General features: G+C 55.6%; 8 protein-coding genes across 8 annotated transcripts; 4 read left to right on the forward strand and 4 right to left on the reverse strand.

The window, feature by feature from the left end:
* Positions 1–1,973: 1,973 nt before the first annotated feature.
* On the forward strand, positions 1,974–3,854 carry CkaCkLH20_02611 (glycosyl hydrolase family 20; the record flags this gene model as incomplete). The annotated part of the gene is made up of 3 exons (XM_038885330.1): positions 1,974–2,120; positions 2,166–3,371; positions 3,426–3,854. 3 exons carry the CDS (start codon positions 1,974–1,976, stop codon positions 3,852–3,854), a joined length of 1,782 nt encoding a protein of 593 aa, XP_038749261.1.
* A 2,260-nt stretch (positions 3,855–6,114) lies between these two features.
* Positions 6,115–7,879, forward strand: CkaCkLH20_02612 (cytochrome P450; the record flags this gene model as incomplete). The annotated part of the gene is made up of 3 exons (XM_038885331.1): positions 6,115–6,286; positions 6,394–6,901; positions 6,952–7,879. The coding sequence occupies 3 exons, from the start codon at positions 6,115–6,117 to the stop codon at positions 7,877–7,879; spliced, it is 1,608 nt and encodes a 535-aa protein (XP_038749262.1).
* Positions 7,880–8,612: 733 nt separating this feature from the next.
* On the reverse strand, positions 8,613–10,465 carry CkaCkLH20_02613 (aromatic amino acid aminotransferase; the record flags this gene model as incomplete). The annotated part of the gene is made up of 4 exons (XM_038885332.1): positions 8,613–8,870; positions 8,931–10,096; positions 10,147–10,180; positions 10,235–10,465. The coding sequence occupies 4 exons, from the start codon at positions 10,463–10,465 to the stop codon at positions 8,613–8,615; spliced, it is 1,689 nt and encodes a 562-aa protein (XP_038749263.1).
* A 1,833-nt stretch (positions 10,466–12,298) lies between these two features.
* CkaCkLH20_02614 (glycosyl hydrolase family 16) lies at positions 12,299–13,472 on the forward strand (the record flags this gene model as incomplete). The annotated part of the gene is made up of 2 exons (XM_038885333.1): positions 12,299–12,401; positions 12,469–13,472. The coding sequence occupies 2 exons, from the start codon at positions 12,299–12,301 to the stop codon at positions 13,470–13,472; spliced, it is 1,107 nt and encodes a 368-aa protein (XP_038749264.1).
* A 1,088-nt stretch (positions 13,473–14,560) lies between these two features.
* CkaCkLH20_02615 (eukaryotic DNA topoisomerase I) lies at positions 14,561–17,573 on the reverse strand (the record flags this gene model as incomplete). The annotated part of the gene is made up of 4 exons (XM_038885334.1): positions 14,561–14,698; positions 14,749–17,076; positions 17,134–17,354; positions 17,525–17,573. 4 exons carry the CDS (start codon positions 17,571–17,573, stop codon positions 14,561–14,563), a joined length of 2,736 nt encoding a protein of 911 aa, XP_038749265.1.
* Positions 17,574–18,366: 793 nt separating this feature from the next.
* On the forward strand, positions 18,367–19,598 carry CkaCkLH20_02616 (ATP synthase gamma chain; the record flags this gene model as incomplete). The annotated part of the gene is made up of 4 exons (XM_038885335.1): positions 18,367–18,422; positions 18,620–19,212; positions 19,272–19,405; positions 19,470–19,598. The coding sequence occupies 4 exons, from the start codon at positions 18,367–18,369 to the stop codon at positions 19,596–19,598; spliced, it is 912 nt and encodes a 303-aa protein (XP_038749266.1).
* A 712-nt stretch (positions 19,599–20,310) lies between these two features.
* On the reverse strand, positions 20,311–22,413 carry CkaCkLH20_02617 (flavin containing amine oxidoreductase; the record flags this gene model as incomplete). The annotated part of the gene is made up of 1 exon (XM_038885336.1): positions 20,311–22,413. One exon carries the CDS (start codon positions 22,411–22,413, stop codon positions 20,311–20,313), a length of 2,103 nt encoding a protein of 700 aa, XP_038749267.1.
* Positions 22,414–24,429: 2,016 nt separating this feature from the next.
* On the reverse strand, positions 24,430–26,686 carry CkaCkLH20_02618 (vacuolar sorting; the record flags this gene model as incomplete). The annotated part of the gene is made up of 4 exons (XM_038885337.1): positions 24,430–24,551; positions 24,613–26,199; positions 26,349–26,544; positions 26,609–26,686. The coding sequence occupies 4 exons, from the start codon at positions 26,684–26,686 to the stop codon at positions 24,430–24,432; spliced, it is 1,983 nt and encodes a 660-aa protein (XP_038749268.1).
* Positions 26,687–26,741: the final 55 nt, after the last annotated feature.

Here is a 26,741-nt window from a genome sequence, read left to right on the forward strand (position 1 = left end):
GCCTGTGTGTGAGAGCCCTCCTACCTTGCCTTCCTACCGAGGCACCTTAAAACCAACAGGCTTTGTATCACGTTTTTCTTGAACTGTCGACGGGAGTTGCAGCGCGCAATGATCTTACCGCAGTACAGATGGAAGCCGAACCACTAACTACCTTATCTCGGGCACGTCAAGGTACCTAGGTAGGTGATTAAGCGTGGGAGGATTCTCTGGCTGCTTCCGCGATGGTGTCTTGAAATACGAATCAACCTCAAACGTTGTCAATGAAATGTTACAACGCAGGCATGAGACCTACATGCTGCAACCGCGTCCTGGCACTAGCAGCCCATATTCCATCATCAGCCTCCAAGACCGGAGCAATCATCGTGGAGGATGTTCGGTCGACCTATCAGAGCTGATAAGGATCTTACGTTGCAGATCTTCGATGCCGGTCTGCAAGCTGGCGCCCCGATCTTGGCTGACAACGTTGGGTTCTTGGCTGCCGCAAATGGTCGAGTGACCACTTCAAGTCTACTATGTATCCGCATGAGATGATTCTCCGTTGATATCCGTTCATACATCCTCTTTCACGATCAAGACTGTAAGTTTTATACAGATGTTCGGTTTTCAACCGATGGTTCTGGCGAGTAACTTCAGGCAGCCAGTGCCATCGCCGACTACATATGCAATTAGCATGCCAAATGCCTCTAAGCACTTGTTACTCCGGCTCTCAACAGCTCCTGCATGTCGGGCTTTTTTTTTTTTATCATCACCACGGCCGGCAATTAAAGTTGAACTGGGTCTTAGTGCCGTTTCCCCGCCCCCTGCCGCCACGCCGGCTGGCTACGCTTACTTGCTCGTTGGTTTCTTGGCAATCGCTATCGTCGCTCTTGTTCCCTGTTCTTCCCCTCTCCGCCTTCGCTGCATTGCCCGGTCAGGGTCGGATGATGATCCCAATGGCCGCTCACAATACTCGTCCTGTTCCTTGCGACAACCTGTTGAGGCCACCATCTTTACTCTCACCAAGCTGCATCTGATTATCGAGTGATCGGTATTCGCCCGCTAAAGCAGTTCAACGGGCCAGTTCTTTGACAGTCCCGCGTCTGCAGCAAGACGAAGGCCGAAGCGGTCGACTATCCGTCCCAACCTTCGCGCCGGCCACCGCAGCCCCCAAACCGACTTCTCGGCCTTTCAGCTTGTCAAGTCCCTGGCGTGGCGTTGGCGTCGACATCGAAGCACAGCCGCTTGTCCTCCCGCAGTCGTCTACCCTGTGCCTCGAAGTCTGCTATAGGCGTACCCCTTGCACACTGGAGGCGACGACGAATCATACCCGGTCCTGCCTCTTAATTTGTCGTCTTTGATTACTACGAACGGACACTTGGAGAGATCAACATATTGCATCGTACCATTACCCAACCCAGCCCTGCATACTGCAGTCCTCGCCCGATATATCAAGGCCCTCCTGTCCCCCGGCAGGAAACAAACTCTTTTCTTTTTGCGACACTGTCAGGCCTGCCCTATTCTCGAAAATCCGTACAATAACTCGCCGCCCCTCCGTCATCAGCGTAGCGTTGGTTGTTGAGCGGACTCAAGTCGTCCTCGAGCTTTGACGTAACGTTGCGCCTTGGACCCAGCCAACCTATCGCAGCGACCAGTCAATTGGGGGTTTACTCCCAACCACCAGCATTGCCTCAGCCTACCGAACCTGCACACAGGAGCAAGGATCCAACGGTCTACAAGCAGATCGCTGCTTTGTTCTCGTTTGTCTTTCTGTCGCTGCAGCTCGAGGTAGCACGAGACACGCCTGGTTCGTCGTGGCTGAGAAGCTTGCCCTCAAGGGGTCTGGTCCAAGAGACACCGCCTGCATCCTCGTGTAACGGTTTTCTTATAAACAACAGCCCTGACCCAGAGTTGTTCTTCTTCGAGAATCGAAGCAACGGGGTTTCTTTCCCTTATCTATACCCATTCATCCTTTCCACTACCTACCAACGCCCAACATGTTGCCCCCACTCGTTCTCGTGTTCCTCTCTCTCGCATTGAGCCAGGTCAGCGCCAGCATTTGGCCTGCCCCAAAGAAGCTCTCGACCGGCAAAGATGTTCTGTTCATAACCCAAACGTTGGAAATCACATACAATGGGGGATCTGTACGCTGGCTTCCTTCTGATTCTGATTCCCGTGACAAGACACAGCATACTGAGAATCTGTTTAACATGCAGCTGCCGTATACTTATGGGTACAGCCCAGCTTCAGGATCGGCTTTCAGCAGCAAAGACATCGTACAGGGCGGCGTATCGCGCGCCATGGCCGCCATCTTCCAGCAAAACTTCGTCCCCTGGAAATTCCACCCGAAGAACAGCCAGTTCGAGCCGGATCTGAACGCGGAGGGTAAGAAAGCGGTAAAGTCACTACAGATTACGCAAACGGGAGAAGATAAGCCAAACACCTTCAAACCTCTCGCTGGCGAGGTCGACGAGTCGTATTCTCTCAACATCACGGAGGACGGTGCGGCAACACTCTCGGCCAAGTCCTCAACCGGTGTCCTCCGGGGACTCGAAACGTTCGCTCAGCTCTTCTACCAGCACACTTCCGGGACCTCATGGTACACCACACTCGCGCCAATCGCGATTGAAGACGAACCGCTTTACTCCCATCGAGGAATTCTCATCGACGTGGCTCGCAACTGGTTCCCCGTCCAGGATGTTCTCAGGGTCATTGACGCCATGTCATGGAACAAACTGAACCGAATCCATATTCACATCACAGACTCGCAGTCGTGGCCACTGGACATTCCGGCGATGCCTGATCTCTCCGCCAAAGGCGCATACCAGAAGGGGCTCTCATACACACCCGAAGACCTCGCGAAGATCCAGGAGTATGCGGTCCACCGCGGGATCGAACCCATTATTGAAATCGACATGCCCGGCCACACTGGTTCGGTCGCTTTTGCGTATCCAGAACTGATTGTGGCGTACAACGAGAAGCCATACCAGTGGTGGTGCCAGGAACCGCCTTGCGGTGCCTTCAAGATGAACGACTCCCGGGTGGACGACTTCCTCGACAAGCTTTTCGACGATTTCTTGCCGAGAGTGAACCCCTACACGGCATACTTCCACACTGGTGGCGATGAACTGAACAAGAATGACTCCATGCTTGACAGTGGTGTCAAGTCCAACTCGACCGAGGTCCTGCAGCCCCTCCTCCAGAAGTTCATGGACAAGAATCATGCCCGAATCCGCAAGCACGGGCTTGTGCCATTTGTCTGGGAAGAGATCAGGCTCGATTGGAACATCACACTCGGAGACGACGTGGTCATCCAGTCGTGGCTCGGAGACGGAGCTGTCAAGAACTTGACTAGGCAAGGCCACAAAGTCATTGACAGCAATTACAACTTTTGGGTTAGTTGATGCTTTGTAAAAGCGAGATGAGAGACTCAAGGCTGACTTTTGCAGTATCTGGACTGCGGCCGTGGCCACTGGATGAACTTCGACAACGGCGCATCTTTTGAACAGTTTTTCCCGTTCAACGACTGGTGTTCTCCCGCGAAGGGATGGCGGCTCGTCTACTCGCATGACCCGAGGGCGAATCTGACGGAGGAAGAGGCCAAGCTCGTGCTGGGAGGAGAAGTTGCCGCGTGGAGCGAGTCCATCGATCCGGTCAGCATAGACGGCATCTTGTGGCCTCGGGCCAGTGCAGCGGGCGAGGTCCTCTGGTCGGGCCGCCAGGATGCGTCGGGACAGAACCGAAGCCAGTACGACGCCGCACCGAGGCTCGCCGAGTTCAGAGAGAGAATGGTCGCTCGAGGAGTCAGGTCGGAGCCTGTGCAGATGCCGTTCTGTACGCAAGGAGACGCGGGCGAGTGCGGCTACACTATCGCTTGAGAGCATTACGTAGAAGCCGTCGGCGGTGATGGAGTGGAGCAATTGCACACGACGCCGCAGCTCGTCTTCACAGGAACCTAGGCCTAACGAGGTGAAGGGTCCCGACAGGACTGAATATTCTTCTGTACATTTCTTAGGCGACGTAACGACCTCGTCGGCCAGTAATACGATTTCATGATAGTACCATGACATGGCTAGTTGGGCTTCAACTTTCAGGGTTTCGTGTAGCCAGTCGGCGCGGTAGACGGGCCCCGACGGCGGTCAGGGCCGCTCCGCTCGCCGTTGGCACGAGGGTTCATCCGGAGGTCCTGCTGGAATGGACGGGATACCGGCGCTGTCCAGGAACCTGGAAGTTTGTCCAGACGCTGAGGTCCGCATCCAACCCGCATGAACGGGTTCGCTTGCGAGACGGCATCATCTACAAGCAGACACACGAGACTTGATACACACGACCAATCAACCGAAGCCTTTGGTAATCCTCCTCGGACACCGAGAGATGCTAGTGTTGGAGGCGTCAAGCTGACCGGGAGGGGCGGAGGTGGTGGGCGATGATAGCCGGGGGAGGGATCCTTTTGCGGGGTGAGGCCAGGGTCGATGGCGGAGGGCGGCAGCAAGCCAAGTGTTCCTTCCCTTTCTGGGTATTCAGATCGCGGCGGCGGGACCTAGTCCGCACTGTGTTTTAGGGCATTAAGGCACGTCGAATCTGCGCTAATCAGACAGTGCTTCGGAGTGATCCCGCACGATGTATATCCCTGCTAGGTGTTGGAAGCTTCCAAATGGCCCATTTCCTCGGTTCGCCATTCGTCCAATTGCTTTCCTCCATGACAAACCATCTCATCTCTGAAGGACGGGAGCGAAGCAGAAGAGCGAGGGAACTTTGGAAGAAAGAAAAAACCTGCCACATGCCCGTCTGCGACTTCCCTCTTGTTGTCGCACCTCGGCATGGGCATGTCCCTTGCAGACTTTGTAACCCATACATCGGTGTTGGTGTGCTGTGTTTGGCTTCTGACGTTGGAGACAGAGAGGGGGAAGAGGGAGCAAGACGAGATGATGGACGAGAGAGCTGATCACATCAAAGTGACGAGGTCTGCAGCGACTGCCAAGCGGTTCGGCTCCCGCCGGCAGTCATCTTCAGCTCCCCACCGAAGCATCACGAGAAAAATCTCTTGCCATGTCCGTTCGTGCTGTGCGACGAACCTGCTTCCTGCTGTCTCGTCCGTTGCCTGCCACGGACTGTACGTGGTATGTACACCGCCTTGTATGTATATATGCCGTGCAGATCGGTGCAAGGTCAGCCATGCCAATATATCCGAGTGTGCGTTACCCCCGTGTGATACGGCGCAGCGTCGTCGACGGGTAGAAGAAACACCAGATGGGGAAGAGGAGGAGGAGGGGGGGCTTGCCATGTGGTTCACACGGCCGCTAACACGCCAGAAAGGCAAGTGTTTCGGCGGTGCGCGGACGGACGACAGAACATACCTCTACGCAGTACAGCAGAAGTGAAGTAAAAGGTAAGCGGGCAAAACCCACCTGCCGCATGATTCGATCTTGCTTCTGGGTTCTTTCTTGGCGGGATGCCCTTCGCGTTTGTCGTCCATTCTCCTTCTTTCCTGTTGTCTACCCTACCTAGGTATTCTAGTGTGTTGGTAGCGTAGCGTCCGCCTACCCGCTTCCGAGGACCACGCAAAAGTAGTCCAAGTGCGGCAGGGAAACATGGACCAGGGCTTACAAGTGGGGATCGAGCAGTAAGAAAGTATCGAAATCCAATCCTTGAGACCTAGGTAGGTAGCTGTGAAGGGTTGAGGGTTGTGGAGGGTCGTGAGGGTGCCTGTCCGCTGCTTGCATTGGCGTTCTTTTTTAGCTTAGTCGATACATACTTAATACCGATGATCCTCTTCGTCTGTGCCCATATCATCAGACGTCTTGTCTTCCGTTCCGTTGGTTTACCCACGCTGGGAATTTTACCCCGATTCTCCGTTTCTCGCTTTCGTGATATCATTCTTCAACCTTCGAATTCCTCGACTCCCTTTTTTGTTTTCCGGTGGGGTGGCTCTTTCATTCCTGGCCTGGTAACGCAGCAACAGGAAATATAGCAAACCTCCAATTTCCGCACCCCGTCTCACCGAGCTTGTCTTACGCTCTCAGACACAAGACGGTTCCATCCCGCCTTTAGACGACACTTTAATTTTCACTCCTCACCGAGATCTTCACCACCCAGGTCATACGAAATCTAGCTCGGTAGTGTATCCAAGCAGTCAACATGGGCTTGGTCGATACAGCCCTCCAATATGTCACCGTCAAGGCCGTCGCCGTCTTTGCGGTAGTGGCATGGTGGCTATGGATCGCCGTCTCGCGCCTCGACGAGGCCGTACGCCTGCGCCGTCTAGCCCCCGGCACCCGCGGCCAAAATCTCAACGCCCATCTCCCCGGCGGTAGGTTTTCTTTCTTCTTACGACCCTTCAGGAATGAAATCGAAGGTCTCTCCTCGAGGCACTCCCCCGCTGTAGAAGATCATCCCCTCCCGCTCACACTGTCCCAGGAATCGACTTCGTTTTCAAGGCGGTCCGCGGGGCCGTCACGCACAAGAATGTCGACTTTTGGCTCGACATGCTGTCCAGGGTCAAGGGCTGGACCGGCGAGAAGAGGGTCCTCGGCATGCGCATCGTCTTCACCGCCGAGCCCGAGAACATCAAGGCCATCCTCGCCACGCAGTTCTCCGACTACGGCAAGGGAGAGCCGTTCCATGAGGAATGGCACGAGTTTCTGGGCGACAGCATCTTCACCACCGACGGCGACCAGTGGCACGCCAGTAGACAGCTCATTCGCCCGCAATTCGTCAAGGACCGTGTAAGCGACTTGCAGTGCTTCGAGACGCACATCCAGACCCTCTTTAAGGCGATTGCCAATGGCGGTGCTCTCGATGGCGAGGACCAGGTGGTTGATATGAACGCCGACGGCAAGGTCATGGATATCTCGGAGCTGTTCTTCCGCTACACACTCGACGTAGCGACCGACTTCCTTCTTGGCCAAGATGTCAAGTCTCTCACGTAGGTCCCAAATGCCAGTCAGTACCCCTATGCAGACTAACACCCCGCAGAACAATCAAGCAAGAGTTCGCCGAGGCCTTCAACGAAGTCCAACGGGTCCAGAACATCCTCGCCCGCGCCGCAAAGCTCAAGCCCTTCGTCCCCCGCACCTCCTTCCGCGCGGGTCTCCAGGTAATCAACGCCTTCGTCAACAAGTTCATCGAGCGCGCCCTGCGCCTCAGCCCCGAGGAGCTCGCCTCCAAGTCCAAGTCCGACCACGGCTACACCTTCCTCCACGAGCTCGCCAGCTTCACCCGCGACCGCACCGTCCTGCGCGACCAGCTCGTCGCCGTCTTGCTGGCGGGCCGCGACACCACCGCCTCCACCCTCTCCTGGACCATCTACGAGCTCGGCCGCCACCCGGAGATCGTCCGCAAGCTGCGCGCCGAGATCGTCGACCAGGTCGGCCTCGACCGCGAGCCCACCTACGCCGACCTCAAGAGCATGAAGTACCTCCAGAACGTCATGAACGAGATCTTGCGGTTGTACCCCGTCGTGCCCTTCAACGTCCGCCTCGCCCTCAAGGACACCACGCTGCCAGTCGGCGGCGGGCCCGACGGCACCCTGCCCCTGGCCGTGTGCAAGGACACCCCCATCGGGTACTCGACGCTGCTGATGCAGAGGCGCGAGGACCTGTACCCGCCCGTCTCCGAGAAGTTCGCGCACCCGAGCGAGTTCAGCCCCGAGAGGTGGTATCACTGGCAGCCGAAGCCGTGGACGTACGTGCCCTTCAACGGCGGGCCGCGCATCTGCATCGGGCAGCAGTTCGCGCTCACCGAGATGGGGTACACGCTGTGTCGGCTGTTCCAGCGGTTCGAGAGGGTCGAGAGTTTCATGGACGAGGTCGACGGCGGCAAGCCCATGCTCAAGGCCGAGATCGTGCTGCAGCCTGGTCAGGGAGTCAAGGTTGCGTTTTACAAGGGCCCGAAGCAGGAATGAACGTCGACTTGAGGACTAGGCCTCATGGGAAAGGCGCTGAGCGTTTCTTGCGACGTCATTGAGTTCGAGGAACATTTTGACAACGAAGAGACAGTGAGGTCCTTGGGGTCGAATTAAGCTCGATGTAGCTTTCGAGCATGTCATGTTATTCATGCAGCTGCTGCGCCCCTTCTCATGACTACTTCCCGCTCCGCCAAGAGGCTAATGTGCTTACGGACTCGACAGGCGGGAACGACATATGAAAACGAGGCTCGCGGCTATCAGATAAAGAAGATGGCGTCTTTCAGAACCTCTGATTGGTATCGCGGGATATCAGGCAGGCTATCGTGATTGGGCTTTGGAAAGGACCCGATCGGTATTCAATGAGCTCAGGCGTACGATTACGATATGGGACGACGCGCTGACATCGGCGCGACTTAATCTTACTTGGGTGGTTTGCTTATCAGAAAGCGAGGTAGCAAATATTCCAGTCGCTATAAGAAAGAAGCTATGTAGAGATGAACAATTCTCACGTCAACTCTCTTTTCTTACTCTACCCTGTCAGCTATCCCACCGAACTGCAGTGATGATGAGTGACCATGTTCAAGATATGGCGTCCAACAAAGCCATGTCTCCAAACCCTGTCGTATCATGCAAGGAGTGCCATTCTCATCCCAACCATGGGCCGCGAGAAGATAATATGCAGAAGATCAACCGTACATGCTAAAACATCATGCAAATAGAAAAAAAAGGATCAAGAAAGACGGAAGCTCTCCCTGATGGCGGCTCCCAGACGCTGGATGGCGGTGTCCATGTCCTTCTCGCTGGCCGAGGCGAACGTGGCGCGGAAGAAGAGGTCCTTCAGCGGCGTGTCCTGTTCCGTGCGGAACCACGAGCCCCTGGCGCAGAGGACGCCCTTGTCGATGCACGAGTCGAATATCTCCTCCTCGATCTCGAGGAGCGGGCGCGAGGAGGCGTCCGGGTGGCGGGATTGGTCGAGGGTGAGCCACAGCTGGTATAAGTCAGTACATCGTTTCTAGAAGCAAACACTGCCAGAAGAGAGAAAACTCACAAACATGCCCGCGGCGGGCGGCGTCCAGCTGACGACGTCCCGCGGCAGGTGCTTCTCGCACGCGGCGAGCAGCCAGTCGCGCCGCTGCGTGTACTCCATGCGCAGGTTCATCAGCCACTGCAGGTACCCCTCGTGGCCCCAGGTCTCGTCGAGGAGCTTCCACACGGCGACCTGCGAGAAGCCCGAGGGCCCCTGGTTCGCGACCTCGGCGTGGCGGACGAAGCGCTCGATGACCTGCGCCGACGCCGTCACCCAGCCGAGCCGCGAGCCCGGGACGAGGACCTTGGAGAAGGAGTCCATCCGCAGCACGCGGCCGTCCGTGTCCATGCTCAGGAGCGACGGGATCAGCGTCGCGAGGAAGTCGTCGACGGAGGCGGGCGGGGGCGCCGCGGGGGCCGAGGCGGAGCCGGCGTAGGGCTGCATCTGGAGGAAGTAGTAGGGCTCGTCCTCGATGATGTAGAGGTCGTGCTTCTGGGCGACGGCGTAGATGGCGCGGCGGCGGGCGGCGGACTGCGTGGCGCCCGTGGGGTTCTGGCCCGAGGGGACGGTGTAGAGGAGGTGAGGCTTCCTGCGGCCGCCGCGGGAGGCCGGGTCCCAGTTGGAGAGGATGTCGTCCATGGCCTCGGGCAGGAGGCCCTCGGCGTCGATGGGGACGCCGACGGCCTTGACGCCGAGCGGGGCGATGGTCTCGAGGGCGGTGGAGAAGCTGTACTCCTCGGTGAGGACGGAGTCGCCGCGGTCCTTGTCGCAGAACATGCGGAGGGTCTGCTCGAGGGCGGCGGTGGAGCCGACGGTCTGGCAGCACTGCCAGTCTGCGTAGGGGGGGTTGTAGACGAGCTCGGTGTGCTCCGTGACGAAGCGCATCATCTGGGCGGAGCCGGTGGACTGGGTGTAGTTGAGGGCGATGGAGAGGTCGTACTCGGCGTCGGGCTTGGCCGGGTCGCGGGTGTCGTACTTGCCGACGGTGAGGAGCTGGCCGGAGGAGAGGGTCTCGGCCTCGGAGAAGTGCGGGGCCGTGGGGACCCGGACGGAGAGCTCGGCGAAGGGGAAGTAGGCGCTGGACGGCAGACCACCGCCGAGGGAGATGAGGCCCGGTTTCTTGAGATGGCGGGCGGCCTGTTTCAGAGAGCACGGGTGCCGTGAGAGAGACTCAGCTGAGAGGTGGTCTGTGATGGGTGAGTGAGTGAGTGAGGCAAGGGAGGAGAGGAGGGCTTACGGTCCCATCGCTTTGCTTTGGGCTTGCCGACTGCCTGCAATTGGGTCAGTAAACGGACACTCTGGGAGGATATGAGTGTTCTTCATACAGGAGCCTTGAACATATCACTATCAGAGGCCGCGGCCACGCCTGCTATCAGCTTGCCGGCCTTGGCCCTCCGTTCCCGGACGCCATCGAAGGGAGATGGCTGCTGTCGCTTCTCGAATGTAGCCTGCCTCTCGATAGGGACAGCATCCGCGACGGACCTGTCTGCGGATTTCGAGTTGAAATGGCGCTGAGAAGAGGGTGTCGATGTTGTTGTGTGTGTCACGGGGGCCATGCTCCGGAGCCGGAGGTCTGTAAGTTGAGATGAAGATAAGGGACGACGAGGGGCCCGTGATAGAGAGCCATTGAGGCCTCGGTGAGCGGCTCTTGAATACATGATGAGTGTCTTGCTCCTTTGTGAAAGTTTATAAATTGTGCCAGAGGTCCAAGATGTCTAATGAGAGTCTAGGCCGTGATAGGAGGGGTATGTGATGTTTTGGCATGCGTCAAGATAAAGGAGCATAAGGCGTATCTGACACTGAGGTGGGAGCGGGTGATCGTAATGGTGGGGCAGCCCGCAGCTACCCGCAGGTACCCATGCCCCCGCATTGTGCTACTATTCGCCCGTAACTTTTAGGTAATTAGGGGTCCTGACCGCGGCTGGCCGCCTCTGAGCGGTTGCGAGATGGCTGATGCTAAAGGCGTGCAGGATGGCTAGCTTCGTCGGAGGCATTGCGCAATGAGCCGGCGAGTGAGGGGGCTCCGTAGAGGGGGGCCGGTCGGGTTCGGCTCCGTGTGGGACCCTTTTTGAGTTATCACTCGGGGGACCCATCCGGCCCCGGTACGGATGCAAGCCCACGCGCCGAGCGAGATGCGGCAACGGAATCAGAGACTTCTAAGTAACGATCATTGAAGGATCGCAATTCGGCCCCGGTATATCCGTACAGACTACTAGCTTTCGCCCTCAGCATGGGCGAACCATGCGTCTGGACCGTGACAGCTGAACTTGAGCTGACACCGGCCAAAGCTGAAGAAAAGGGTTCACTCCTTCAAACGCACGGCTACTCTGTACCGAAGAAAACCCAGCTGAACAGAGTGCGAAGAAATGCCCCCAGCTGAACGGCTCCCGGCAAGTGTCGATGGATTGCCACCATTTGGTTCCTGTGCCTGCGTCCGAGACAAGACAGATGTACGAATCCGCACTCGTCATCAGCCCCGGCTGCTGGGTACCGCCGACTCGAAACCAAGAAAGAGGATCCCATCCTGGAGCATCGAAGATACGAGCATTGGCGCTACTGCTGTCGTCTCTTGGGAAGGGTCTTGAGGGTCTCGTCGAGGTCTTGAGGGTCTAGCGGCAAGGATTTCACTCGGTCCCAGCCACCTGCAAACACCAGCCACTCCATTTATGCCACGACCTGACCAATCACGGTTCATCCCAACCCCCTCGTCCCAACTCTTCCCACCCCGGAAAGCCAATCCGAGTTGGAACGACAACGAACATGGGCTCAAACAACACCCGCCCGCGTCTCTGCGCGCCCCAAGGACACCGAGAACAAGGCCATTCATCGCCCTAGCACAACGGTTTGCACCCAAGATCTTGGATTTTTTTCCCTTCTCTTTCCTTCTCTAATCCTGTAATTTCGGCCGCCCATACGCATACGCTGCCAGGTCCCCACCGGCCATGGCACATTACCACCTTGAACATGGGTTGGGCGCAAACCCGGAACTGCCCTTTGCACGGCCCGATGACGCTACTGCACCTGCCAGTGGCTGGACGGGTCGTGTTGAAGACCATGTCCATATAACCCATTCACCGCTGCTATGTGTGCCCGTTGCGTGCGTGTGCGTGTGTGTTGCTTTTCTGCTCTTCCCGTGTTACCAGACAAGTCCGACGTACCACGGGCTTACACGGATCCTTGCCCGCTTCCCTGTGACGTCGCCAATTGCTTCCCAAAGCTACCTTGGCCGGGCACCGTTGCGTCGCGCTGATCCCCCACCCGCCGGTGGTTCGACTCCAGAGAGAATCTCTTCAAGTGAGAGAACTCTGCTTCCACTTGTCTCGACAGACTTTCCTGGCTTCGTTCAGCTGAAATCGGCCGTGTGACAATTCATATACCACATACACACGATGCTCTTCTCAAGAAGGATAGCATCAGCTGCGGCTGCGGCCGCGGCGCTGGTCACGACAGCCTCAGCGCAGACATATTCTACCTGCAATCCCCTCCACCAAAGTAAGTCAACGTCGCACGACGAACGCCTCTTGATCAATAAAGCGAGTCCTGACGATCTCCTGTTCAGCAACATGTCCCGCCGACACCGCTCTCGGCATGTCAATCCACGTCGACTTCACCCAGGGCGCCGTCAACTCCTTCGCCGCCTCCGGCAACCCGACCTACGGTAGCGACGGCGTCACCTTCACCGTCGCCTCCTCCGGCCAGGCGCCCCAGCTCATGTCCCTCTTCTACATCATGTTCGGCCGCGTCGAAATCACCCTCAAAGCAGCCACCGGCGCCGGCATCGTCTCCTCCCTCGTCCTCCAGTCCGACACCCTCGATGAGATCGACCTCGAGTGGCTTGGCGCCGACCCGACCGAGGTCCAGTCCAACTACTTCGGCAAGGGCGACGTCACAACCTACAACCGCGGCGCCTTTCACAAGACGGACAACAACCAGGAGAAGTTCATGAAGTACACCATCGACTGGACCTCGGAGCGTATCGTCTTCACCGTCGACGGCACCGTCGTCCGCACCCTCACCGAGGCCGACGCCGACACGAACCAGTACCCCCAGTCCCCCATGCAGGTCAAGTTCGGCGCCTGGTCCGGCGGCGACCCGGCCAACGCCCCCGGCACCATCGACTGGGCCCGCGGCCCCACCGACTTCTCAAAGGGCCCCTTCCACATGGTCGTCAAGGACGTCGCCATCACCGACTACTCCACCGGCAAGGAATACAAGTACACCGACACCTCGGGCAACTGGGGCTCCATCGAGGCCGTCGACGGCAAGGTCAACGGCAACCTGAACGGCGCGGGCTCCATCACCGTCACGGCGAGCGCGGCCGCCGAGACGGGCTCCTACCCCACCGTGCCGGCGGGCGGCATCGGCTCCGACGCGTCCGCCACACTCACGCAGACCGGGTGGCCATGGGTCGCGAGCGCGAGGCCGACGGGCGGTTCGGTCCCCGAGGGTTGGCGTATGACCTCCGAGGGCAAGATTATACCCGACGCCGGCAACTCAGTGAGGCCGCAGCTCGTTCTGTTGCTGTCCTTCATCGTTGGTGCTGTCGCCCTGGTTGGGCGGTAGGAGGCACTACTTTCCTTTTTCGGGGGAAGGATGATTTGCAAATCTCGATTGTTTAGTTTATGAAATGTAATGGATACGCACTGGTCTTGGGAAACACATTTAGAAAACGGGCCCGGAAGCCCACGAGGAGAGGACCCGGAGGTTGCATAGTCACGGCGTTTTTTGCTTTAGAGCCATGAGGACGGCGAAAATACACGGAGGCATCATCGTCTGTACATGATAGAAACACTGTATCATAGGCGGTCCAAATAGAACATACCCGACCACAAGATGATTTATAACCACGGAGTGAAAGAAAGACGCCGAGGACAACTGAGCGGTGCTGCTGACAATGGGGTGGAGCCGATCACAGCAAGCAACTCGGGCCAGAATAAGGCACCGTCATTCATCATCCGGCGTTGTGGCAGAGTGGTCTAATGCGCAAGACTAGAAATCTTGTTCCTTCGGGAGCGTCTGTTCGAATCAGGCCAACGTCGATTACTTTTGATTTTTGTTCGCCCGTGATGTGAAATTAGTGATGCCTTTCACCTCTGCAGTTCTCAAATGCGAAGCAGTATTTTTTAGTTTCGGATTGCTGTGTAAAAGCTTTCCTACAGTCTTCGTCCGATAGAAGCAAACCTAACCGAATTTAGCCCCCAGTCGGTTCTCAACAACAGCGGCTCAGATTCGATTGACATCACGCAAAGACATTTCGTCTACTCGCTTATTGGTTTAATTAACTACTTGAGGTAATCTAGGTTCCTGTGGGTGTATCTGGCTCTATAGCAAGAATGAGCGGACGGCGAAGAAGTCTCCAAGCCACCTTTTCTCAGGCAAAAGCTCCGTATATCTCTCTGTGTCGTCTCTCGCTGTATGCATGCGTCGCATCACTGTGCCACCCTCCGATATATGCTCTCCCGCGTCCCTGAAGCCTAACGCCGGCGGAATTCGAGGCATCTCAAGAGTCCTTTTCGCGGACCCCTAGGGGCCTATCGCTGGAGTCGAAATGCTAAAAATTGAAATGCTTTTGGTACAAAATACAGCAGCGAAATTTGTGTGAAGCTGACTTTGAACTGAGCACAATTTGCTCAGGTCAAGAAATGTCGGGTTTAGAACTCCCATTCTTCGTTCTCGACGGACTTGATGGCCCAGCTGAACTTCTCACGGAGAGTCTTCGAGAAGAACTTCTCAATAGGCACGTCGAACTTCTTGGAGAAGACAACAGTCAGGCGAGGGTCGATGTAGTTCTGTATCTTATTAGCGCTTGATTCTGTGAGGTGGAGGCGATTCGACTTACGATCTTACTGGTGCTCAAGGCAACCTCCTTGTTGCCGTCGCGGTCGGCGGCTTGGAGTTCCAGGGTCTTGATCCTCTCGTCAATCTTCTTAACCTGCTCATCGAGCTTCTCGACCGTGGGGCTGCGGCCTTCGGCCTCAACCTTCTTCGACTTGTTCTCCTTCTTGAACTTGGCGGCAAGTTCATCAGCAGCCTTGAGGCGCTCCTTAAGCTCCTTATCAGGGAAGGGCTTCTCGCCATCGGCGACACGCTTCTCGTTGTCCTTTTGGAACTTCTTGGTGATCTTCGTGCGCTGCTCCTCAACCAAGAAAGCCTGGTGTTCGAGGACCCAAGTGTCGTCCAACTCCTCAGGGCGAACGAAAAAGTCTGCGCCCTTCTTCTTCTTCGACTTGGGGTCAACGTCCAACATCATCATCTTCGTGCGCCACTGCTGGTACCGAAGACCCTTGATGCGGTCGCCGAGCTTCTCCATCTGAGCCTCATGTGCGGCACCAACGGTACGCTTGTGGTTGCAAAGAATCGCGACCTCACGGTTGCAGTCGTTGTAAAGCTTCACCTTCTCCGCGATCGTCAGGTTCTCGACCTTCAGCTTCTGCAGAAGATTCGACATGGTAAAAGAGGCGTTGTAGGTACGGAAAACCTTGGCCGTGAGCCCAGGCATGTAGTTCTTGAGGTGGTTGTTCAGCTGACTCGTGGTGAGTCGGTCGAAGATGTCGTCACCGTCGGTCTTGGGTGGCTTCTTGAAGAGCTTCAGGTTCTTGAAGACTTGCTTCTCGACTGTGACCTCATCGTAGAAACGAATACTGTCCTTTCCGAGGAAATCGAAGATGACTGTGTTGGGCTCCCGCAAGGTGATATGCTCGTACTTGAGCGAACAGCAACCGACGGTCTCGGCCTCGTTCTCAGCGTCCTTTTCGTTGCCTGCTCTGAGAGCAAACTTATCGATCAGGTACACGGCCGTGGCCCTCTGTCGGTCTGCCATCACCTCGCTCTTCAGATCCCTGGTGTAATCCCTGCGGATCTTGTCGATGTGCTTCTTCAGTTCACGAGCCTTCTCGAACTTCTTCATATCGCTCTGACCCTTGATAGCACTGGCAGCACCAAGCATGACGTACTTGTAAGCGCCGTTGATGTTCTCCTGCCACATAGCCAACCAGGTAGCCTTGTTATCATGGACAACTGCCTTCCACTTGTGGCCCTTGGGAGGCTCTGGAACCTTGGCGTCCTTGCCGATGTTGATCGTGATTTGCTCGGGGTACACTCTCCTCTTGAACTTTCCAGTCTTGGGGTGCTCTCCACGACCACGGAAGAGACTGGGAGGTTCGACACGGAAGTTGCCGACCTTCTCCTTGCGACCGTCCCACTTGCAGTACATGAACGGTGCCTCCATTTCATCCTTCTCGGCCTTGGCAGCCTTCTTCTCTGCTTGGGTTCGATTCTTGCGGGCGGCACTTTGTTGTTCTGACCACTCCCACATGGCATTGAAGTCCATCTTGGCGAAATCCTTAATGTCGACCTTGTTGCCCTGTTTGTCTGTCGCAGGCTTGCCAGACTCCTTCAAGACTTGTTTGAAATCTTCGAAGAAGTTCTTCTGGAAGACCGGGTTTTCGACATTGTGCTTCGATCCGAGCATGGATCCGAAGTACCACGCAACCTCCTCAGCTTCGATGGGGAGATTAACTGGCTTGCCATCGTAGTGCAGCTTGACGTTCTTGGGGAGTGCTTGGTATTCGGGCGGGAAGAGAACGCCGTTGTGTTCAAGAGTCGTCCATTTCTGGCTGTCGTCCTCTTTCTTGGGCGCATTCCACCACTCGTACTCCTCCCCTTCCTCATCTTCGGGCGCCTCACTCTCCTGCTTCGTCTTTGCAGCAGCCTTCTTCGCAGCTCCCTTCGCGGGCGCAGCAGCCTTGCCCTTTGCCGCCGGTTTAGCAGCCGCCTTCTTGGCCTTTGACGCAATGGGCTCGTCGGAGTCGGACTCGGCCTTGACGCCATTCGTCTTCTTCTTGGCAGAACCATTCGATTGACGCTTCTTGGTAGCCGACTTCGCCAGAGGTTCATCGTCGTCGGACTCGTCCTTGATCGCCTTTTTCGGTGTCGCCTTCTTGACTTTCGACTCACTGGCGCGGATGCTGCGGGCCTCCTTGACGGCTGCCTTCTCGATGTCGGCCTTCCTCTTTGCCAGCTTGGCGCCCAACGGCTGGTCATCATCGGATGAGTCGAGCATAGCTGTCTCCTTGTAGGAAGGAGGCAGATTCTTGCCTCGTCTGGCGGTCAAAGGTTCGTCGTCCGAATCGGATTCTTCGACTTTCTGCTTCTTTTGGCGCTTGGCCTGAGTCTGTCGTCAGCCTCGGACTCCGCCACCTGCTGCCTGCCATGTGTAACCTACCATTGGAACATCGTCATCGCTTTCGGATTCATCCTTGTAATTGACCTTGGGCAGTGATGATCGTGACTTTCGCTTCGCGCCATTCGTGGAAGGACCATCGACGTCCATCTCGTCGTCGATGGGTCCATTGCGAACAGAAAGGCCGGGCGGGGCTGGCCTGGCCTTGGATGCGGCGCGGTCCATAGCTCTGTCTTCGGCTTTGGAAATTCTCGAGGATGAGACTGTGAAGAGTAAGTTAGTGGTTAAGTTTTCTCGAGGTTGCCGAAGCCGAGTTGGGAACGCGACGAGTCAGGCTGGCAAAGGTTGGAAAAAAAAGTGACACGTCAAAGGACGGGAAGGTGCGAAGGGTGAGGCGCCCGAAAGCGCAAAACCAAGATCTTAGCGTACTTACTGTGTCCGTTAGACCTCGCAAGAGGCATGTCGTCGTCGGAGCTGCTCATGGTGAAAGGTCTCGGTTCGCGACGTTTATGGACGGTTAAGTAAGATCTGAATCGCAAAGTCCAAAACCGGGGCCTTGTGGAGCAGAAAAAGTTGTAGAAGCCGATCCGCGCAGGAGAATCGCGTAGATGTAGAGGCAAAAGCCTGATGGATTGAATTGCCGCCACTTATAGGATTGGACGCAGGAGAAACCCACGTCTGACAGTCGAGGAAGGCGCGGGAGGTCGAGATTTTCACGAGGGATCGAGGGAAAGAGCGAGAGCCTGGGAGGGTGGAAATCGGCGATACTGCACCTTCCAGCAGAGTTAATGAGGGCCCCGTTAAGACGAGAATCGGCTTATTAGGTTGCGGTTTTCAGCACATAAATATGAAGTAAGCGGAATGCTGTATGGACCCTCACGTGCTCTTTCCGGCTAAATCGAGGAGCCAAAATGTCGTGGCTGGGCAAGCGTCTTAGGTAAGGTAATTAACGGGATTGAACAAGTGGCCCGTGGCTTCCGTTGTCACTGTGGCAGACGGGCACACGGGATGAGGCTAGTGAACAGGTCCAGTCCATCGACCGGGCAGGAGGGTAGCAACCTAGCGGCACCAGAGTTTAACCGCAGCCGACCGAACGGGAAAGCACTGTGGAGAGAGCCGGGTGCGAAGACTGCTCGGAAGGAAAACTGCTCGAACTACCTACCAATCTCGCATCCCCCGAAGCATCGCCAGAATCAATTGGTCTCGAAGCGGTCGTGATCAATTGATCCCCACAAACGGCAGAGCCTCGATCTCCTAATTTCTCGACATTTCACAATGCTTTCCCGGGCGGCGAGACCAGCTCTGCGAGCTGCGGCTGCGGCTCCCTCGCGGTAAGTCGGAATCCACACATTGTTGAGCTCGGAAAATCGGAGGAAGGGAACGAGAGGGAAAGGACTATTTCGTTGGATCGACCACCACCACCGACCGAAAACGACACGCGGCATCGAGAAAATGGACATCAATTGGGGGACTATGGCAAAATTCAATGGAAAGAAGTAATTGCTGATTGCGATATTGCTGCATCTAGAGTCACGGCCAGCGCGCCTAGCACCGCCGCTACCTTCGCGACCCTGCGTGAAATCGAAGGCCGCCTCAAGTCCATCCGCAACATCGAGAAGATCACCAAGACGATGAAGATCGTCGCCTCGACCAAGCTCAACCGTGCTCAGAGGGCCATGGCCGACTCCCGCGTCTACGGCGCCACCTCGAACCAGGTCTTCGAGTCGGCCGAGACCAAGCCCCTCGAGGGCGAGGGCAAGAAGGAGCTCATCATCGTCTGCTCCTCCGACAAGGGTCTCTGCGGTGGTATTCACTCCGGTCTGTCCCGCTACATCCGCCGCGAGTTCAACGACAAGAACGTCAAGCTCGACCTCGTCATCCTCGGCGAGAAGTGCAAGTCCCAGCTGTCGCGTTCCAACGCCAAGGACATCCAGCTCAGCTTCGCCGGCGTCGGCAAGGACATCCCCACCTTCGCTGATGCCCAGGCCATCGCCGACCAGGTCGTCCAGCTCGAGGGCGACTACTCCTCCATCAAGATCCTCCACAACAAGTTCGTCAACGCCCAGACCTACGAGGCCACCATTGTTGAGGCATTTTCCGAGGAGGCCATTGCCGCTTCCCGTAAGCTCCCCATGTATTGATATAGTGTGATGTGTCACGGCGTGTTGACTGTTAATTAGCCAACTTCTCCGCCTTCGAGGTCGATGAGGAGCTCCTCCCCAACCTCCGCGAGTACGCCCTTGCCAACTCCATCTACTGGGCTCTGGCCGAGGGTCACGCTTGCGAGATCTCTGCCCGTCGCAACGCCATGGACGTACGTCATATCCCTCCCCCCACATACTCCCTTGTCTCTATCATGTGCTGACAATTCTTCCCAGAACGCCTCCAAGAACGCCGGTGACATGATCAGCAGGTACCAGATTCTCTACAACCGTACCCGTCAAGCCGTCATTACCGGAGAGCTGGTCGAGATTATCACTGGTGCTACCGCCTCCGCGGACATGTAAAGCAGGGGATCCGCAAAAGAACACATCAGATAGAGATGATTACTACCTCTCTTCCCTTTGTATCAAGCTACCAAGGGCGGCTATTGCCCTCCTCAGTGTACCAAATCCTCGCGAATACATCCTGATCTAGAACATGGATGGAAGTTGTTTCAACCGTTTGTCTTTTAAAAACACAACCGGTGACCCTCTTCGCTCGTGCTTGATTGCGTCGAGAGACGGACTTTGCTCTCACTCTCACGTACTTCCTGATGACGACCCCACCTAGCAGATGATGACGTCGACCGTAACCTGTATGAACAGGCATAGCATCTGACGAACGAATGATTGCAGAATGCTAGCAGGGACAGGAAACACACACAGCCAACACAACTGTAAAGATCTCTAGACGAAGTGGTCGATTGCTGTATACGCCTTTGGAGGAATGTACAAAGGGCCAACTAACTAATATTGCGCCTACTGACCCGTCTCCCTCAGTGTAAGAGGAGCCAGGGTGAACCAAAGGGGGGAATATGCAGCAGTTACTCCCTCTCAACGCCAAAACGACCAGTATGCATAATCAGCCGGGCACCTTCATTGCCAAGGGGCAAAGAACAAAACAAAACAAAAAAGCAAAAAAGCACCGTAGCTACCAAAGCAAGTCCACGCATACCACCATGCTTTTAGCCTCACCAACAAACCGCCCAAGCAACGGGGAAACATGCGCCAGCTCCGCTCAAAATTCGACGTCGCTACCGTCGCTTTCGGCATAGCTGACGTGTTTGGTCCGGCGGTGCTTGTTGGCGCTGCCATCCTTGGGAGTACCCGTCCCCCCCGTTTCGTCCTTCAAGGGGACGTACGGACGCTCTTCGCGGTAGGCCGCGTTGAGCTGAGCATAATCCTTACTCCACTGCGCCAGTTTCTCGTCGTAGACCTTGACGGCCTCGGCATGCGCAGCCTTCAGCTCGACGGCCTGATCTTCAAATGGCTTCTTCTCCTCGGGCGTGGCCGTCCTCCACATCTTGGATAGCATGACGCGCACCTCGTTGGGTTTGGAGCTCTTTCTATGCGCGCGCTCTTCTTCACATTTCTGTCGGGCGACTTCGAAGAAGGCTCTGCTCCACAGGTTGAATGCGCTGCCTTTGGCCTTTGGCGGCTCGGCAGGTGCCTCGCCGATTTTGGATTTGATGTGTTCCCATAGTGCTATTTCGTAAGCCTCCAAATGTGCCTGCTCGGGATCCTTGGGCCCTTCCATCTCCTTGCGCTTGTTTGAGGCGCTTTCTTTGGTAAGAACCAAGGGAGTCGGGATATCAATGGGGCCAAGCATCGAGTCCAAGACCTCCGATGCGGCGCGCAGTCCTGACAGATATGCTCCGTGAACGGTAGCTGGGTGCGTTCCTATTGTATGCTCTCCGGCAAAGAACAAGTTGCCGATGGGGCGGGCCATCGCATCATAGTCTCCGGGCTGCATATCTGGCCCGGCAGAGGAATAGCTTCCCCTGGCAAACTTATCGGCTGACCATCTCGTAACGATCGCTTCGACAGGGAACGGCACCTTAGAGCCGAAAACGCTCCGTAAAACCTCCGTGGCCTCGGCGACGAGACTATCATTACTGTTGTACTCCGTGTCGAAACCGGCATCGCCTGCCATCAGGGCGACAAGACACGGCAGACCCGTAGTCTGGGTGACGTTGAACCACTGGAACATGCGTCCTCGCCGCGAAATGTAGTCCATCTGGTTGAGACTGTGGCGGTTTGGTGCGTCTCGCAACACCCCGAAGATGTGCCTCTCAGTATCCCAGAAGGGTTCGTCGTAAACCAGAACCACCTTGTTGAGGACTCCGTATCCAATTCTGTCAATGGCATCTGTCTTCCACTCTGGCAAGGGCGGGTCGAATTGAATGTTGCCCTGTTTCAATACGCCGAGCGGGATCGTCGAGACAACGTAATCGGCCTCGATAGTTGTTCCATCATCGCACTCAACAGTAGCCCGGCCATTTTCTTGGGTATCATAGGTGATCTTCTTAACGGCAGACTTTGTTCGCACGTCCAGAGGTGTAGGGCAATGCAATAGGCCCCTCGGCACACTTTGATACCCGCCCACAATCATAGTGTGTTTGCCTTCCCACTCGTTACCTGCGTCAATATCCCAGCCGCCCAAGCTAAGATTGTACATGTTCGTGGCGTTGCTGTACTCCAAGTTGGCGACATGCCAATTGACGAGGCGATGGTCTTGAGCCGTCAGGTCGACGATGTTGCGATACTGAGTGACGGCCTCATCGAATACCGAGCCCAGTGTCGCATCGGGTAAGTTCGTAGCATCGCTAAGCTCGACGTTGGAATCATTGGTCGATCCGTTCTTCAGGGTCCATCCCATGAGTTTGGCCTTCTCTCCCGCCTTGAGGATCCCCGGCGTCCCCGGTTGCATATGGACGCGCCCTGTTAGCTTGTCAGAAGAGACGGGCACTAAGTTGACACGCTCCGGCACATTCTGCTGCGAGACGGGCGGTGCGTGAGGTAGAGCCGCCGCGGCTTCTTCGGTCTGCTGGATGGTTCTGTGGCCGTCACTGACAGCATCTCGACCCTCGTTGATCAAGTCCCTATTACCTTCAATGAGTTTCGATGGTTGGGACTTGAACTTGAATTCGCTGACACGATCGAGACAGTCGTTGTAGAGCTTTTCGACCAGCTGGTCCCTCGCCAAATCCACTGGTTTCCCGTTAGAATCGTAGATGGTAGTGTCTGATCGCAAGCCGCGGTACGGTAGACACAACTGCCCTCGTACCAGGACGTTCATCGGGTTGCCTCGTTCGAATCCTGTAATAATCATGCCACCCATTTCTGCTGTGAATCTTTGCCCCACAAAATCTGGCTGCGGCTTTGTTGGTTTCGACTTGAACTCTTTCGAGTACAGTCGACCGCCGACACGCCCTCGACCTTCGAGAACAATGACTTCTGGAGGTTCTTCCCCAAGAACGTGGAATTGCTCCGAATATTGGCGGATTAGACCGTCTATGTGTCTCGCACAACCCAGGCCGGACATACCGGCACCAATGACCACTATCCTTCTTCTCTTTGGTGCATATTCTGATCCCGGTTCTTTTTCTTCTGTGCTCTTTACTGCTGGAAATTCTACGCAGCCGAAGTTGATGTAGCCGCGCCGCAACAACCAGTCATAACAGACGCTTGCCACGTCGAACCATCTGGTGTTGGCGCAGCCGACCGCTTCGTTCCTCGTTACTGCAACACGCGGGTTACTGTACCATAATCGGAGAATCCCGTTTCTGATGTTGAGATACGTTGTCACTTGGACATGACTAATATGCTGCCGCAGCATCTGATATTCTTCCTGATGGAGGGCATAAGGATTAAGCCTCGAGGACTCGGCCGCCTCAATGCATTGACCTGCATATTCATAGCTCGTCAAATGCGATGGGATAGAAGACTTCGGTTTCACGTTGAAAGAACGTCGCGCAGGTTCGCGGATCGGCGGGGTCTCGGTTTCCGTCGATGGCACAGAGACTTCGTGATGCCCGTCCAAGTCTACGGGAGTTGTTGCCTTACTAGAAACGGACGGTGGCACCGACGACAGCTCAGACTGCCTATCCGAAAGATTTGTGGCCGGCGACTCGAACGATTCGTGTACGGCATCGGGTGGTTCGATGTGAAGAGTATCCGATGGAGTATCCTCTTCCATAGGTGTGCTGCGCAGATGTCAGTGAGCCATATACTACGTTTGCCAACATCAAGTCGCAGCGTCTATTCAAGAAGGTCGCAGGATCGACTTACTCATAGTTGGATGCAGCAGCAGGGGTAACTTCTGCCTCATCCTGGCTTGGGTCATCCAGATCCATGTCTTCCGTCCAGACTACAATCTCGGGCGCAATTTCAGACACAGCCTCTGAAGAAAGACGACTCGATGGGGACGATGTCGATTCCGATAGGTTAGATGCGGATATTCGACTTAAGGGAGCATTGGCCCTTAAAGGCGGCAAGTTTGATATGCGTGAGTCCTGGCTCGAAAAAGCCATCAACGATCCCATTCCAAATCCAGATTCCTGCTTCACACGAGACCTCAAGCTTGTTCTCATGTTTCAATCGTCGACTCGGATTGGATTCGGTGATGAGGGTGGGTATAATAATGGTGGAGGCGAGTCGTCAACGATGAGAGATGCTCGGCCTGAAGTCCCGGATGAGGGTGATGTGACGGAACTAAATCTGAGTCGACACCATGTTACAATATCTCAGTTGCACCTGGATAGTCGCTCTGTTTAAAGGCAGTCAGCTGATTTAAGTTCTCATTTGGCAATCGGCCGATATGAGAAGACACAGATGTGAGGTACCGACCTTGGCTGCGGAGACGCCACCACCCCGGCCGCACTGTCCTCGATGTTGAATTGGCACGTCCCGATAATCGGTATGTCGAGTCGCGGAGCTCCTGAAATAGGTGCATGGGATTCTGCCTATTGTCCTAGACAATTCTGTTGAGGGAAACAAGGTCTTATGCATGAAGGCGAACTCGTCAGATACATGACCCGCTTGAAGGTGCAGGCGTTCGACTTTCGAGCGGAGGACGTCGAGGGTGTGAGGCGCATAGACACAAAGTGGGTCACGTGATAAGCCGCACCCGCCCGAATCCACGTCCCTTCCCGTGGCTGACATGACTAGTAGTTGCCAATGCTGACTTCAGGTGCTGTCAAATGACTACCTCATTTTCAAGATAGTCAGGTAAGTCAGGTACGGGTTGCAATTACTCTCTATCGAGATTGAATTATTTCTTCCCGCCAGGCAAGATTTATCTAACGCCGCATTTTCAACCTCTTTCCTGTCAAGCATCCTTCGCGGCACCTGGTATCTACTGGCTTGGAGTCGCAGGTTTGGCAGTATCTCTAGCGAACGATTCTTTCTCGATCGCTGCGTCCATCATCCGGTCTCCGCTAATGATTGAGGTCGTGCAGATGACGATGTTTCTCCGCGCTATGAATCCAATCGTTAGTTATGAGCGCAGTCGCGGTTCAGATCCGATGTGGGCGCCTACCTTCTTCTTGCTTCGCAATGAACCTCAAAGCAGCGATTTCCGTAAACGTTATGCCTCCAACGAACACCACAAATACAGTCTGTTTTTCTGTTCCTCCTGAGAGGAGTGCACGAGCCTTGACGGCCTTTTCCTCGCCCTTTTGCAGCTCGTAGAACGTCTGTCCACGAACGTGCTTGACAGCTTCATCAAAGCCGTGCCAGCCTTGAGCTGCAGATGAGCCGGACGAGCCACTGGCGCCATTGCCTCGAGTGACCTGGAGTAGATATTGTTTCTGCAGAACACATTGCACAAGACGGACCGACAACGGTGCGTATCCGCTGTAGACATATGCGATATCGTTCGGATCGTCTTCCTTGACCTCGTCGACAATGAGTCGAAGGAGCTTGCGAAGATAGGTGTAGTTCGTCTTTGTTCCAGTGTTGCTGCCAGATGATCCAGCCATGGGAATCATTTCTGCCAACGGAGATGAGCGTGACAAAAACAGCTGGAGCTTCTCGAGGTTGTTCAGAGTCAAGATGTGTTGGTATCCATATCCCTCCAGTATCAGCCGCCGGAACTGGTCGAATTCCTTCGGCTTGATTCCGCCTGAGATGCAAGAATAGATGCATAGCAATCTCAATACCTCCGGGAGCGGCGTGTCCCGTGCAATCAACTCTTCAATGGCCTCAAATTGAGTCGATGGGTCCGCTCCCGCAGCCAAGTTTTGCTGAGCCTCCAACAGCCCCTTGAACTGGTCAGTTCGTGTGTACTTGATGATCTCCTCTGCCAATCCCGTATGAATCCTCAAACTTTGCTGCTCCGCCTGGTATCCCGGCAGTTTAGTGACGAAATCTTTGAGCTCGGCGATCGACTTTTGACTGTTTCTTCCTTCATAGTCTTTTTGCAGGTTCTGCAGGCGGCGAGCAACTTTGTTCAACAAGCTTCCAACAATGGCGAAGTTGGTATCTCGGAGCTGTTCATACAATTTGTCTGATGAATCCAACTGAATCTTCCGTTTCCTTGCTTGCGCACTGGTGGCGGAGGATTGCGATGGGGCGCCAACCACAGTGGTATCGACTTCGGCCTGGTTATTCTGGATCCCGAACAATTCGTCGATTAGACCCTCGTATGTCAACTGAGTCAGCAGAGGAGTGACGAAGTCAACTTCGCGGTCAATTATGATGACGCTCTCCGTTAGAGTGCTTGGTGTCAAACCGGCTCGATTCGTTTCACTCGCGTCTTCGCCGGCGAGCACTTCCTGGCGCATGCGAGCAAGAAGCTCGGCCACTCGTTTCGCGTTGTCGCCTTTGCCGATGATCCTGGGAAACAAGCCCTGAGTCTGCTGGATTCCCATCAAAGCTTTGGCGAGAAGGAAAGACGGAGTGACATCTTTGGAGAGGTAGAGATCGCGGAACGAGTCGTCTAATTCGAGCGAAAGGACATCTTTCTCCAGAGGGAAAAAGTAGAGAGGAAGCTCCGAAATGCTTACGTCTCCCAAGACGCCAGCCTCTTCAAGTAGTTTGTCGGAGACGAGGGTTCGCCTTGGGACCCAAAAGATGTGAAACTCATGGCCCGTTTGACTCTCGCGCTGTAAGCGTCGGATCTGCTCTGCAGAGCTGTTAGCACGCTGCACGGCTCACCTGGCATCGAGAAAAAGCTATCGCCCGGCTTCCTCGATGATGAGAAATCGCGTGATCAAGGCTCGTATAGATTCTTCCAAGCTTCTTCTAGGCCCTGTTTATCTGAGCAGTACTCACCTGCTATTGTTTGCACATGGTGCGCGCACTCCCCACGAGCTATGAAGATGATGTTTCGCTGACTGGTATCCGCATTCTTGTTCTCCAGGAAGAAGAACTTATCCACGCCGTATTCTTGAAGCGTTGCAACTTTGACGATGGTACCGATCGGACCGGCTAGACTGCGCTCGAGGATGAGGTTCTTTTTCCCGCGGACCTGTTTGCGCAGGTGGGTTAGCTCTGGCGAGGTGTTGTGAGGCAACCCGGAATGCCTTACTTACAGCCTCGAGCAGGTAAAGGAGGTCTTTGCGAGCTTTGTCCTTTATCTGGTCTGTGTTAAAGCCAGCTCGAGGAGCCATGTTGAGCTCTCCATGCGATGGGGAGCAAGTTGTCGAAGGCAGCTCAGACTGACCG

Source organism: Colletotrichum karsti (assembly GCF_011947395.1).
Source record: "Colletotrichum karsti strain CkLH20 chromosome Unknown Scaffold6, whole genome shotgun sequence".
In the NCBI taxonomy this organism is placed as follows: Eukaryota; Fungi; Ascomycota; class Sordariomycetes; order Glomerellales; family Glomerellaceae; genus Colletotrichum; species Colletotrichum karsti.